The sequence below is a fragment of the Ailuropoda melanoleuca genome, chromosome 3 (assembly GCF_002007445.2).
Source record: "Ailuropoda melanoleuca isolate Jingjing chromosome 3, ASM200744v2, whole genome shotgun sequence".
Classification (NCBI taxonomy): domain Eukaryota; kingdom Metazoa; phylum Chordata; class Mammalia; order Carnivora; family Ursidae; genus Ailuropoda; species Ailuropoda melanoleuca.
Window position 1 is genome coordinate 28,734,018 of NC_048220.1, and position 14,740 is coordinate 28,748,757.

The 14,740-nt window shown below is 42.3% G+C and overlaps 2 protein-coding genes across 2 annotated transcripts in view; both read left to right on the forward strand.

Moving 5' to 3' along the window:
- The window catches only part of LOC117801371 (protocadherin alpha-3-like), a 46,278-nt gene that overhangs the window by 11,733 nt on the left and 19,805 nt on the right, over window positions 1-14,740 (forward strand). The window contains 2 exon segments of the mRNA XM_034655628.1: window positions 6-140; window positions 5,483-7,258. Coding sequence (XP_034511519.1) covers window positions 6-140; window positions 5,483-7,258 — 1,911 coding nt within the window.
- Window positions 12,374-14,740, forward strand: part of LOC117801479 (protocadherin alpha-10-like) — a 94,241-nt gene continuing 91,874 nt past the window's right edge. The window contains exon 1 of the mRNA XM_034656137.1: window positions 12,374-14,740. Coding sequence (XP_034512028.1) covers window positions 12,604-14,740 — 2,137 coding nt within the window. The 5' untranslated portion in view covers window positions 12,374-12,603.

The window sequence follows — 14,740 nt, forward strand, 5'->3', positions numbered from 1 at the left end:
AGCAGAGGCGGCAGAGGGTGTGCTCTGGGGAGGGCCCGCCCAAGACCGACCTCATGGCCTTCAGCCCTAGTCTTCCTCCGTGTCCTGGATCTCTAAATACAACCGAAGATCCACAAGCTTCTTTGGAGTCCTCTGGAAAGGTGGGTTGCTCAAATATTTTATTCATTTATATATTTATTTTTGAAGTGTGAAAGACATTCTTATTTTCAGACGGTGCTTTTAAATAGTATTTACTCATTTATTCTAGAGATCTGGCAATATTTTGTAATTTATTATTCAGAAATTGAATACTTTAAGTTTTTACCTGCCTTTTGTGTTTGGACTTCCAATTACGAATCGTTAAAAAGCATACATCGAGTAAATATTTATTGGGTGCTGAATCAGTTTCATTTAAAACCTGTCATGGGAGTCGTATTGAATTCTTAAAGCCGCGCTGGCACTGTACCTGAAAACTCTTAAGTGAAAAACAGCTTAATTGCTACACATTAAGTATACTTCAATACCACTCTATCATTTATTCATTTCTTTAAAAAAAAAAAAAAGATCCTACTGAGTTATTTGAGGTAAAGAGAGCCCGCGCAGAAGAGAAGGGAGAGACAGAAGGAGAAGGAGGAGCAGACTCCCAGCTGACTCCCGCTTCCCGCTGCGGGGGGAGCTGGATCCCAGGAACCTGGGATCATGACAGGAGCAGAAGGTAGTCGCTTAACCTCTTAACCGACTGAGCCATCAGGTACCCCTCATTTCTAAAGTTTGCATGGTGCTTTAGTATATAATTCTATTGTTTATAAGAAACCCCAAAGCGGAAATGTATAACTGTCGTTTTTTACCTTTCTCTGGATGGAGACTGGAGACATGGTTGGCCAGCACTACTCAGTGTTCATTATTTCAATGAATAAATTTCAGTATACACTAGAAAACAGTTACTTTACCTTAGGAATCTAATTCTGACAACAAATGTTAGAAATATAACTCTCATTCCAACTTTAGAAAAATATGTTTGTATATGCTTGACAGTGTATTGATTGAGAATCTTTTTTACATTTAGAAAATTTCTTGAAATTCATCTTTTATCTGATTTTGGAGAAAATACTTCCTGTCAGGTACTTTCTTTCTTCAGAAGACTTTCTCCTTTTTCCTGAAATTTTTGGTAGTATACATTGTGCATTAGAGATATATGTACATTCTATGCTTTGAATTTTCTTGAAATTCAGTCTATAACTTTAAAAAGTTACCCCTATCAGTGGAGATGATGATTTACTTTTTTCTCAATATTCTGAAAGACAGAAATCTGGAGATAAATCGATTGCACCTTTAAACTCATTGCATGTTAAACTTATATTTCCTGAATTGTGGCATGTGACTTTCAGATTGGTGGTTCTTCACAGTTCTGTCTTTAGTCCAAGCTTTTGTTTTCTAATTTGTATTTTAGAAACTTCATTGTACTTAGGTTGAGTTTTGTTATGTGACCTATTTTTCTTTTTTTTTTTTTTTAAGATTTTATTTATTTATTCAACAGAGATGGAGACAGCCAGCGAGAGAGGGAACATAAGCAGGGGGAATGGGAGAGGAAGAAGCAGGCTCATAGCGGAGGAGCCTGATGTGGGGCTCGATCCCATAACGCTGGGATCACGCCCTGAGCCAAAGGCAGACGCTTAAGGACTGAGCCACCCAGGTGCCCCTATTGTGTTAGATTTTTAACAAGGTATTTCTTAATTAAAAACTCAGTAGAGGGGCGCCTGGTTGGCACAGCGGTTAAGCGTCTGCCTTCTGCTTAGGGCGTGATCCCGGCGTTATGGGATCGAGCCCCACATCAGGCTCCTCTGCTATGAGCCTGCTTCTTCCTCTCCCACTCCCCCTGCTTGTGTCCCCTCTCTCGCTGGCTGTCTCTATCTCTGTCAAATAAATAAATAAATAAATAAATAAATAAATAAATAAATAAATAAAATCTTTTAAAAAAAAACTCAGCAGAGCAAAATCAGAGTAGCTTTGAGAATAGAGCCACAATAAAACCCTGAAAGTGCAAGTAAAATTCACTTAAATAATATATTTCAGTAATTTTTTCTTTTCCCTTATAGAGGACATGTTTTGTGTATGTTACAAAGTAATCTATTTTCTTTCCATTATATTTCTTTCTTTAAAAAATATGTATTTATTTATTTTTGAGAGAGAGAAAACAAGTGAGCAAGCACAGGGTGGGGGCAGAGGGAGAGGGAGAGAGAAACTTCAGCTGACTCCTTGCTAAGCCCAGAGCCCAGCACAAGGCCAATCTCAAGACCCCAGGATCATGACCTGACCCGAAATCAAGAGTCCACCGCTCAACTGACTGTGCCCCCAGGGGACCCTCTTTTCATTACACTTCTTTCAAAACTTGAGTATTCTCTGAACTCCTGTGATCAATCCTGTCCATGTCTGTCAGCATAATTCACCCTAAATCCAGACTTAAATCTTCAGATATCACTGTCCCTGCACATGAAAAAGTGCAGAATTTGAACAGACTTTAACCTAAGGTCAGTCTAAAGAAGTGGAAAAGTATAAAAGCAATTTAGTAGAATAGATGAATCAATGAATTAAATTAATTGGGCCCAGGTATTTGATTGTATGTTATGTGGATTATATGGATTGAGGAGTGCTACATATTTAACCCCTCTTTAGTCTCTTAGAGTTAGTATTATTTATTAAGAATTTACTATGTCTTCTATAATTGTAAATTTTATTCTTTATTATTGATGGCTGTATTGATATAATTGGTAATTTTTGCCCTTTACATTAATATTTATTTTCTACTGAGTATGGGCTGTCATCATATGCAAATTTTCAGAAGATCCATGAACCTCTAGCAATGAATTTATCTTTTGCATCATCAGGAAGCATGAGTACAATCTAATCCAGGGAGGTTAGATCATCCTAACCTCGGAAATTTAAAATAGAGAGGTGAGAGCATGGAAGACACTTCAGTATTTTGCTTAGCAGCTAGCTCTCTGTGTTTCTGTGGATAACACTCTTCAATTCAAGAAGCAATCATGAAGCAATAATGAAACTTCCCTATGTCAGTCCCTAAACTGTAGTTTTTATATAGGTCTAACTATCTAAGTTCTGACCCAATCTTAGACACTTGAGAGTGAAGGGACACTATAAACAAATACACAAGACCACAGATGTAAAGGGAGTATATCCCAGGTAACTTGTGGCCTATGGTCTGCCTATCCTATCCTAGACCTGATAATACTAAGTGCATTAACAGCACCTGGAGTTCTTATTGAACATTCTGGTTCCCAGACTCCATCCCTATATTTCTGAAATAATTAGGACTGGCAAATCTGTATTTTAATAAGCACTCCAGGTGGTTCTTATTCAACTGAAGTTTTAGATCCAATAGTCCTATGAGATGCTTGGCAACCCAAGTTCTTATTATTTGACGGGATATAATCTAACTACCCCCTACTTTCTATTCATTATTGAAGATTTAATTGGTGCATTTATGTTATTACTTGCTATAAAATGCGCATGAACAGTAATGGAGTTTAGTTTATGTCATTACCTTGTGTTGAGATGATTATTCACTGATAAACTTCTTAGATTCCAGATAATAACTCAAACTAAATGTTGATTGGTATTATGGATGGATCCACAACTTGTTAAACTTTAATTCATGCTTTACAAGAAAAATAACTCTTAAAACCAGAATTCGAATAGACTTTAACGTAAGATTAGTCTAAAGAAGTAGAAAAGTGTAAAAACAATTAGTAGAACAGATGAAGCAATGAATTAAATGACCCATTCCTGTCAATTTTCTTGTTCATAAATGTTGCTCTATTATTCAGCTCTTAATAACAACTGAAAGAATTCAAAATTTTTACCTCTTTTATACATCATAACATCATTAAAGTAAATAAATTAACCTTTGGATAAGACCAAAGTTCCTATTATTAAGTTTTCCCTTCCTGGGAAAAGAGAATTTTCTCTTTTTTTTTTTCAGTAGTGTGGTTATATTAATAGAGATTTTCAGTTGCTGAATATTTGATTGCAGGAACTTCGAGAAAGAAAATATTTTTACTGCAGGTAGTGATGAAAAGCTTTATTGACACTGATAGAACTATTATTCCATAACTGTACATTTGGGGTCCTTGAAAAGATAACAATAACATAGATGAAAGCACTTGTCTCTGCAAGCGGAAATCATAAAATTTTTAAATTATTTAGAATCATAATTAAGGTTACTTTTGCCCATGTAAGATGCATAGCAAAAAGTGAAACTTCTCCCTGTATAACTGATTTCTCAGTAAAAGTACTTGTCTGTTTTTCTAGAGACAGGAACCACCAATCAGCCTATGCAGTAGTAATAGTAAAGGCATTGCAGAATGATAATATTCTACAGGTAATAATTTTTAGCAAAAAGCCTGTTATGGTCTTGACACAATGTGAAAATAAATGTGGCCATTTATGAGACACTGAGAATATGGCCATTTATGAAACACTCACTCTCCTTAAGGTACAATCCTAGCATTTAATGTATCATAATTCATACAACCACTGTATTATTATTGTACGAACGTTATAAAACTGGAAACAGAGACAGAGAGGTAAAATTATTTTCCCCAAGTCACACAACTAGTAAGTTTAAGAATAGGAATCAGAATGGAGACATTTCTGATGTTGAAGCCAGTGATCTTCTCTCAACGATCTAGTGATGACTGAAATTTAGGAGTTTTAAACACCTCATAGAGAACTGATTCTTCAGATTAATGTCTAGTAAGGTTTACTTAATCTCAAGATAATGACAAAGAGAACTGAATTAAGTACCAAAATCTGAAGATATTTAGGGGCGCCTGCCTTTGGCTCAGGTCATGATTCTAGGGTTCTTGGATCAAGTCCCTCATCAGGCTCCCTGCTCAATGGGGAGTCAGTCCCTGCTTCTCCCTCTCCCTCTGCTCCTCCCCGCCACTCATTCTCTCTCTCTCTCTCTCTCAAATAAATCAGATATTTTAAAAAAACTTGAAGCAGTATAAATTTGTTATCCAGTAAAACACTAATACGCTCAGTACATACAAATATTAGGAATATTTTTAAATGTAGCTAATGATAATCATGGTTGGGGAAGAAATTACTTCTCTGAGATTCTGCACTCAAGAAAACCCTGAACTAGGGGTAGACAATAATTATTATTATATACAAAAGAGACATCATGTGAACTTTGGGAGATCCATAGATACACAAATACGCCAAAATAGAATGAAAAGCTATGAATGAAAGACAAGTTGTTAAATTCGTGGAATTGTACTTACACATTCAGCCACGGGATGTCGCTGTCTTCCATAAAATGTTTCTTAGAACAAAGGCATAGTCCTGTTTTTCAAAGACTAGAAAGGAGCTACATTCTCAGATCTCAGCCATTTAGATAAAAATAGATGTAAGAAGTCGAATAGGAAAGCTCAGAGAGCATGTTTCTTCTAGACCGCTGATTCATCAATTTGTAAATCGGCAGAAAGGTATGATGTTGGTCTACACACCCAGCGCCCCAAGAGCCTTGCGCCTGCTTCTCTTGCTTCTGCTTCTCGCAGCCTGGAAGGCGGGGAGCCGCCAGGTTCACTACTCGGTCCCGGAGGAGGCCAAACACGGCACGTTCGTAGGTCGCATCGCGCAGGACTTGGGGCTGGAGCTGGCGGAGCTGGTGCCGCGCCTGTTCCGGGTGGCGTCTAAAGGCCACGGGGACCTTCTGGAGGTAAATTTGCAGAATGGCATTTTGTTTGTGAATTCTCGGATCGACCGGGAGGAGCTGTGCGGGCGGAGTCTGGAGTGCAGCATCCACCTGGAGGTGATCGTGGACAGGCCGCTGCAGGTTTTCCATGTGGAGGTGGAGGTGAAGGACATTAACGACAACCCACCGGTCTTCTCCGTCTCAGAACAAAAGCTTTCAATACCCGAATCTCGACTGCTTGACTCTCGGTTTCCGCTAGAAGGCGCATCAGATGCGGATGTTGGAGAGAATGCAGCGCTTACTTACAGACTCAGTCCAAATGAGTTTTTCGTTCTTGACATTATAAACAAAAAAGACAAAGGCAAATTCCCAGTGCTTGTCTTAGGAAAAATGCTGGATCGTGAAGAAAATAATCAGCTTCAGTTGTTATTAACCGCGACTGATGGAGGGAAACCGGAATATACCGGATCTGTAACTCTGCTGATCTTGGTGTTGGATGCCAATGATAATGCGCCTATATTTGATCGATCCATTTATGAAGTTAAGATGTATGAAAATTTAGCGAACCAAACGTTAGTAATATGGCTAAATGCGTCTGATGCAGATGAAGGAATAAACAAGGAAATGGTATATTCATTTAGTGCTTTGGTTCCACCCAACGTAAGGAGGACATTTCTAATGAATGAAAAAACGGGAGAAATAAGAGTAAATGATGCTATTGACTTCGAGGATAGTAACACTTATGAAATTCATGTAGATGTTACAGATAAAGGAAACCCACCTATGGTTGGTCACTGCACCGTATTAGTGGAAGTTCTGGATGAAAATGATAATTCACCTGATGTGGTTATCACTTCTTTGGCTCTCCCAGTGCTGGAAGATGCTCAGGTGGGAACCGTCATCGCCCTGATCAGCGTGTCCGACCGTGACTCTGGCGCCAACGGGCAGGTGACCTGCACCCTGGCACCCCATTCTCCCTTCAAGCTGGTGTCCACCTTCAAGAATTACTATTCGCTGGTGCTGGAAAGCGCCCTCGACCGCGAGAGCGTGGCGAACTACGTTCTAGTAGTGACCGCGCGGGACAGAGGCTCGCCTTCGCTCTCCGCCACGGCCAGCGTGTCCGTGGAGGTGGCCGACGTGAACGACAACGCGCCNAGCGCGCGCGACGCGGGCGTGCCTCCGCTGGGCAGCAACGTGACGCTGCAGGTGTTCGTGCTGGACGAGAACGACAACGCGCCCGCGCTGCTGCCGCTGCGGCCTGGGGCGGGCGGCGCGGGCGGCGCGCTGAGCGAGCTGGTGTCGCGGTCGGTGGGCGCGGGCCACGTGGTGGCGAAGGTGCGCGCGGTGGACGCGGACTCTGGCTACAACGCGTGGCTGTCGTATGAGCTGCAGCCGGCGGCGGGGGGCGCGCGCAGCCCGTTCCGCGTGGCGCTGTACACGGGCGAGATCAGCACGACGCGCAGCCTGGACGAGGCGGACTTGGCGCGCCAGCGCCTGCTGGTGCTGGTGAAGGACCACGGCGAGCCGGCGCTGACGGCCACGGCCACCGTGCTGCTGTCGCTGGTGGAGAGCGGCCAGGCGCCAAAGGCGTCGTCGCGGGTGTTGGCGGGCGCGGCGGGCGCGGAGGCGGCGCTGGTGGATGTCAACGTGTACCTGATCATCGCCATCTGCGCCGTGTCCAGCCTGTTGGTGCTGACGCTGCTGCTGTACACGGCGCTGCGGTGCTCGGCGCCGCCCACGGAGGGCGCGTGCGGGCCTGGGAAGCCCACGCTCGTGTGCTCCAGCGCGGTGGGGAGCTGGTCGTACTCGCAGCAGAGGCGGCAGAGGGTGTGCTCTGGGGAGGGCCCGCCCAAGACCGACCTCATGGCCTTTAGCCCCAGCCTACCTCCGTGTCCAGTACCAGACGTGGAAGTGGAAGAACAGTCTATTGGAGGGGACTGCTCTTGGAAGGTAGGTTATTACTTTTTTATTTCCATATGTTGTTTTGTGAATAATATTTTATCAACCACTTTTGCCCCTCATATATATGTCTCAGAATATCTTCATCCTTTCTAATATAGCACATTTCTGTAAAACCTCAAATATTTCTAATAATACCTAATATAATTTATTTTATTTTATTTTTAATATAATTTATTTTAAAAGCTCATTTTGCTGGCATCTGCTGGCTCATTCGGTAGAACATGTGACTCTTAAACTTGTGTCCTGAGTTCAAGCCCTATGGTAGGCATGCAGCTTACTGCAGAAAATAAAGAAAAGTTCATTTTTTAATTTGTCTGTTGTACTCTGTGCATTAAGTTTTTCTTGGTACTTCAATTTTTAAAATAATTCAACTTATTTTTAAGTATTTATATTTCCAATACAAATATTTGGTTTAGTTTGTAGGTTTTTTTCCGCCATAAACTAGTGTCTTTTTTATGTTACACATATTTATGAGATTAGTACTTTAATTAGTACTTTAAGTTTATTTAACTTTCAAATTTAAATTTTGAAATGACCCCATTACCTTAAAGACTGCTCTGATCAGTTCTCTTCAGGGTGAAAATGTGCCTTTTCTCTCTTATTAAAGACTATGGGGGGGGAGGACATCTGGAGGGCTCATGTTATGATCCCAGTGTCCTGGGATGGAGCCCTGCATCTGGGCTCCCTGCTCAGAGGGGAGCCTGCTTCTCCCTCTCCTGTTCCCCCTGCTTGTGCGCACTCTCTTTCTCTCTGTCAAAAATAAAATAAAATAAAATAAGTAAAAGAAAATAAAAACAATACAATACAACACAGACTATCTGGGGGTGCCTGGGTGGCTCATTCGGTTAAGCGTGAGACTCTTGATTTGGTTCAGGTCCTAGGATGTTGACCTACTCTGGCCTCCACACCCATCAGGGGGTTCAGCTTGAGGATTTCTGTTTCTCTCTCTGCCTCTAGCTCCTTCTGGCACATGCATGCTCAAATAAAGAAATAAATCTTTAAAAAATATCTGTAATGCAACATAGCTTATAATGCATACTCTATCATCAGTATTCAGTGTTTGTATTTTACTTTTGGTGGTACTCTATGTTGACTTGAAGTTCATTTATAAATGTCCTAATCTATGAAATTAAGGGTTTGAGCTTTTAAAATGTTTTTTCATTTTCATTTTGGTGTCTCTGCCAGGGTGTACTATTCACTTTTTTTTTTAGCAGAAGAAAAGTTTTATAGCCATTTACATAATTTTATGCAGTAGCTCTTCATGATTTCCTTTATCAGCATAAAATATTGCTTATTATGTCCAAGCATAAGATTTTGCACTATGAAGAAAGAGTCATGATTATGTTCAATAATGGAGAACATTTGAAAATCACTTTTAATTTTAAGGAAGTTGAAAATAATTATTTTAGTCCAAATTAATGTGAGAAATTTGAAGAGAAAGCTGAATTGTTCTACTAGAACGTTCTCTACTGACTTGAGATCGTATCATGCAATTTAGTTTATAGTTTCTCTAGTCATCTTAAATAGGGTTGTGTTGTTTGGCGTAGACTGTGAAATGCAAGACAACTAAATTGCGGGTTGCCAACACCATCCTATTCAATATTCCTTTCTGAGACTGGTCGTTACCTGATACCTATGATTTCATTTTTGTTTATTTTGTTATGTCCAGTGTTACCGAAAAATAGTAGTGCAACTAGTTTATCATCTTGACTGGTTCTTAGCAATACTTTTTCTTTCTGTATGCAGGCTGAATTTTTACTCTGTATGTGCTTCACAAATAGCTTCCAATAAAACTTGAAATCTCTATTCAAGTTTAGGAACACCAAAAAAGACAATTGTGGCAAGAACGTAAGCATGGCATTGTCTTCTTATGTTAATACTTCCCATGGCCAGTCTCCAGTTCTCAGAGATTACAGATGATAACTTAATGCAGAGTATTTCAACTTGTAAATAGAATTCCTTTTTCTTGTATCTGCCTTCTCTTTTGGCCCTTTATAATGTCACTGTGTCCCCCTTGCAAAAAAGTCTTATCCAGAGGTATCTCTTCATCTGAGCAATTAATGAAACACAGAATTGTGTGTTTACCAATTTGGTCCTATTTATTTTACTTTGCTTTTTGGGGGGACGTGTTTAAAATACAAATATTCACCAAAAATTTAACACAACCAGTTACCATTTTATCCAACAACATAATAATTTTAAAGTCTTAGGTGGAGGAAATGCAGGCAGGGGAGGAAATGAGGTGAGATTTCAGGAGTAGTTGAGAGATAGCAAAGATATATTTTACTGTTTATAGTTTGACATTGTCTTCCTCTGTCTCTGTTTTTTTTTTAAAGATTTTATTTATTTATTTGAGAGAGAGAGAGTGCACACAAGCAGTGGGTGTGGCAGAGGCAGAGTGAGAAGCAATCTCCCTGCTCATCCCAGGGACTCCATCCCAGGATCCTGGGATCATGACCTGAGCTAAAGGCAGATGCCTAACTGTGACTGAGCCCCCCAGGCTCCCCCGTCTTTGTTTTAAGATAAATATTTTTTAAAAACTTTATGGAAAGTTTCTTTCATTTAACTCAGAATTATGGAAATTTCAGAATGAAACCAGAAAATTTTCCAAATTAAGGATTTCTTTTAACATTCTTGCCAAAAAAGAAATTAGTCAATTTCCTTTAAAACTATGACATCTTAGGAGTGCCTGGGAGTTGGGTTAAACACCTGGCCCTTGGTTTTGGCTCAGGTTGTGATCTCATGGTTTCATGAGATCGAGCCCCACATCAGGCTCCAGTCAGCAGAGTCTGCTTGACTTCCTCTCCTTCTGCCCCTCCTCCCATGTGCTCAGTCTTTCTCTCTCTGAAATAAATAAATTAATGTAAAAAACAATAACATTTTAATTTTATAATAATGTTTAATATAATCTTTATTAAATGGCGTTAAAATGAGGCTCATCATGAGTACTCTATAGCTCTTGACGGCATAGTACTTGTTATAGTCTATTGTAAGGTGAGTAAACAACCCATAGCTTTATTGTGTACTATAACTATTTAGCTATATGATAGCCTTGGAATTTGAGGGCTTTAAAAACTATCTTTAATGCATACTTAACTAATGAAGCAATTCCTTAAACCAAAAGTGGAATGGACCTTCAGCATGCCATATTCTCAAATGGACTAGATTATTTAAATCAACAAACACAAGGAGTCCTGTCTTAGTCATGGCTTTTTCTGAATTTAGTAATCCCCATGCACTAAAACTTTTTTTGCTCCTCTTTATGCAAATGTTTTGAGTTTATGGCTTCCACAATCTAAAATAATTACAAATTGTTAGAACTATAAATCTTTTGCATAGATTTATAATCATTGAATCCTGATTTTTAAAAGTGTTCCAAATGAAGACTGCAGCTCATTTTCACATAAAACCTAAGATTGCCTTGGGTAGCCATTTACAATTTTTTTTTCAGTAGAGAAATTTGGGATTTTCTGAGAGGCTGCCGTCTTATCAGAAGGATTTCAGATATTGGATAGTTGGCTTCTGAACAGTCTTGAGAATGATTTAAATATTTTTCTCTTTTAATAGAAGACTGATCAGCTTTATTGCAATTGATAACAGTTGAGATGCAAATTTCCACTTGGTTTTTGCATTTGAGATAAGAACAGGAAAATAAAACTGAGTAAATCAATTTGATTTAGAATGCTTTTATACTCTAGTCTCTGTAAACCAATTCCAGAATAAAGTGGGCATAAACAAACAGAAAATATAACTTGAATTCCTGATTCAGTGGGTTTTTGTTGGGGGGGGTTAGAATGAAATCATTTTGCAAGTAGCTGTGGATATAATGCAAATTTAAGTTATCCTTCAGGATGGAAACTATAACATTCGACCTGAGCAGATAGAGTAATTGAAAAAGCTTTAAAATGAGCCAAAGATAAATATACTTTGTATTTCTAGGAGTCAGTACTTGGTAAATTCATTGATATCAAAGAAAATAAATCTTTGGATAAACTGGTAAGTAGCGTGCATATTGGCACTGATTTGAAACACCATTATGTTGAGGTGGTAACTTAAAGAACTTGAATCTTGAGTTATTCTCTTCACAGTTGAACTAAATGTTTAGAAAAACTTAATATAGGGGTGCCTGGGTGGCACAGTGGTTAAGCGTCTGCCTTGGGCTCAGGGCGTGATCCCGGCGTTATGGGATCGAGCCCCACATCAGGCTCCTCTGTTAGGAGCCTGCTTCTTTCTCTCCCACTCCCCCTGCTTGTGTTCCCTCTCTCGCTGGCTGTCTCTATCTCTGTCGAATAAATAAATAAAATCTAAGAAAAAAAAGAATAACTTAATATAGTATAAGGATTAAGCAATAGAAATTGTAGTGTTAGCAATGGAGTAAACATAATGAGACCATTCCAAAATGATCAATTTCTAAAATTCTAAAAAATACAGCATCACTAGTAACCTACAAATAAGTATTTTTCCTGTTTATGTACATGATAATACAGATAGCCCAGTAGTGCGTTTTCTTAGATGTCTATATCCAAGGTAAAACTCTTCTTAGGATTCTAATTTGCAAGACAAAAACCACCTTTAAAGAGCTAGTGGTCACACACAAGGAATGTATAAAGAAAGAATTAAAAGCCTACAAAATAAAACATGGACCAATATATGAAGGAATTATGAGAGAAGCAGTACAAGTGAAAGAAACGGTATAAACACAAACGTACTTCCTTTTTGAGCCACAGGATGTCGTTGTTCTCCAAGGAGACGATTCTTTAACCAGAAGAAAATTACCGTAATTCACGGATCAGAAAGAATCTCCACGGTTCCGGTGTTTTAAAGACTACACACCCATGTTGTTAAGACCAGTTGGGATCTCAGGAACAAAGACTCAAAAGAAAGATCTAAAAGGATTACACCTTTCCGCTCATGAAATTTGATTTCCTAATCAGAAGCAAAGCAGGATGTTAGCTTCAGGACCAGGTGGCCAGGGAACCAAGCATTTGCTGCTCTCGGTTCTGTTCCTTGCAGTCTGGGAGGCCGAGAGCGGCCAGGTCCACTACTCGGTCCCGGAGGAGGCCAAACACGGCACCTTCGTGGGCCGCATCGCCCAGGATCTGGGGCTGGAGCTGGCGGAGCTGGTGCCGCGCCTGTTCCGAGTGGCGCCCAAAGGCCACGGGGACCTTCTGGAGGTAAATCTGCAGAATGGCATTTTGTTTGTGAATTCTCGGATCGACCGGGAGGAGCTGTGCGGGCGGAGTCTGGAGTGCAGCATCCACCTGGAGGTGATCGTGGACAGGCCGCTGCAGGTTTTCCATGTGGAGGTGGAGGTGAAGGACATTAACGACAACCCGCCTGTGTTTCCAGCAACACAAAAAAATTTGTTTATTTCCGAAAATAGGGCTCTTGACTCGTATTTTTCACTAGAGGGCGCCTCTGATGCAGATATCGGGGCCAACGCTTTGCTGACTTACAAACTGAGCCCCAATGAGTATTTCTCTCTGGTCGTACCCACCAATGACGATCAGGTAAAACCGCTCCAACTAGTACTAAAAAAACATTTAGACAGGGAAGTCGCTTCAGAGCTTCTCTTGCTGCTCCAAGCCACAGATGGGGGCAAACCTGAGCTGAAAGGTAGCATGGAATTACACATCACGGTGCTGGATGCAAATGATAACGCCCCAGTGTTTGACAAAGCAGTATATCGTGTAAAATTACTGGAGAATTCTAGAAACGGCACACTGGTTATTAGACTTAATGCCTCGGATTTGGATGAAGGTTCAAACAGCCACATTCTTTATTCCTTTGCAACTGATGTCTCCTCTAACGCAGAAGCCTTTTTCCGCATAGATTCAACCAGTGGGGAAATAAAAGTAAACGGAAAAATAGATTTTGAAGAAACTAAATTATGGAAACTTCAAATAGAAGCACTTGACAAAGGAAATCCCCCTATGTTTGGTCACTGCACAGTCTTGGTAGAAATCTTGGACATTAATGATAATGCTCCGGAGTTGCTGGTGACGTCACTATCGTTGTCTGTTCCAGAGGATGCCACACTGGGCACTGTCATCGCCTTGATCAGTGTATCTGACCGTGACTCCGGTGCCAACGGGGAAGTGACCTGCTCACTAAGACCCCATGTCCCCTTCAAGCTGGTGTCCACCTTCAAGAATTACTATTCTCTGGTGCTGGACAGCGCCCTGGACCGCGAGAGCGTGGCGAACTACGTTCTAGTAGTGACCGCGCGGGACGGAGGCTCGCCTTCGCTCTCTGCCACGGCCAGCGTGTCCATGGAAGTGGCCGACGTGAACGACAACGCGCCTGCATTCGCGCAGCCCGAGTACACGGTGTTCGTGAAGGAGAACAACCCGCCCGGCTGCCACATCTTCACGGTGTCTGCGCGCGACGCCGACGCGCAGGAGAACGCGCTGGTGTCCTACTCGCTGGTGGAGCGGCGCGTGGGCGAGCGCGCGCTGTCGAGCTACGTGTCGGTGCACGCGGAGAGCGGCAAGGTGTACGCGCTGCAGCCGCTGGACCACGAGGAGCTGGAGCTGCTGCAGTTCCAAGTGAGCGCGCGCGACGCGGGCGTGCCTCCGCTGGGCAGCAACGTGACGCTGCAGGTGTTCGTGCTGGACGAGAACGACAACGCGCCCGCGCTGCTGCCGCTGCGGCCTGGGGCGGGCGGCGCGGGCGGCGCGCTGAGCGAGCTGGTGTCGCGGTCGGTGGGCGCGGGCCACGTGGTGGCGAAGGTGCGCGCGGTGGACGCGGACTCTGGCTACAACGCGTGGCTGTCGTATGAGCTGCAGCCGGCGGCGGGGGGCGCGCGCAGCCCGTTCCGCGTGGCGCTGTACACGGGCGAGATCAGCACGACGCGCAGCCTGGACGAGGCGGACTTGGCGCGCCAGCGCCTGCTGGTGCTGGTGAAGGACCACGGCGAGCCGGCGCTGACGGCCACGGCCACCGTGCTGCTGTCGCTGGTGGAGAGCGGCCAGGCGCCAAAGGCGTCGTCGCGGGTGTTGGCGGGCGCGGCGGGCGCGGAGGCGGCGCTGGTGGATGTCAACGTGTACCTGATCATCGCCATCTGCGCCGTGTCCAGCCTGT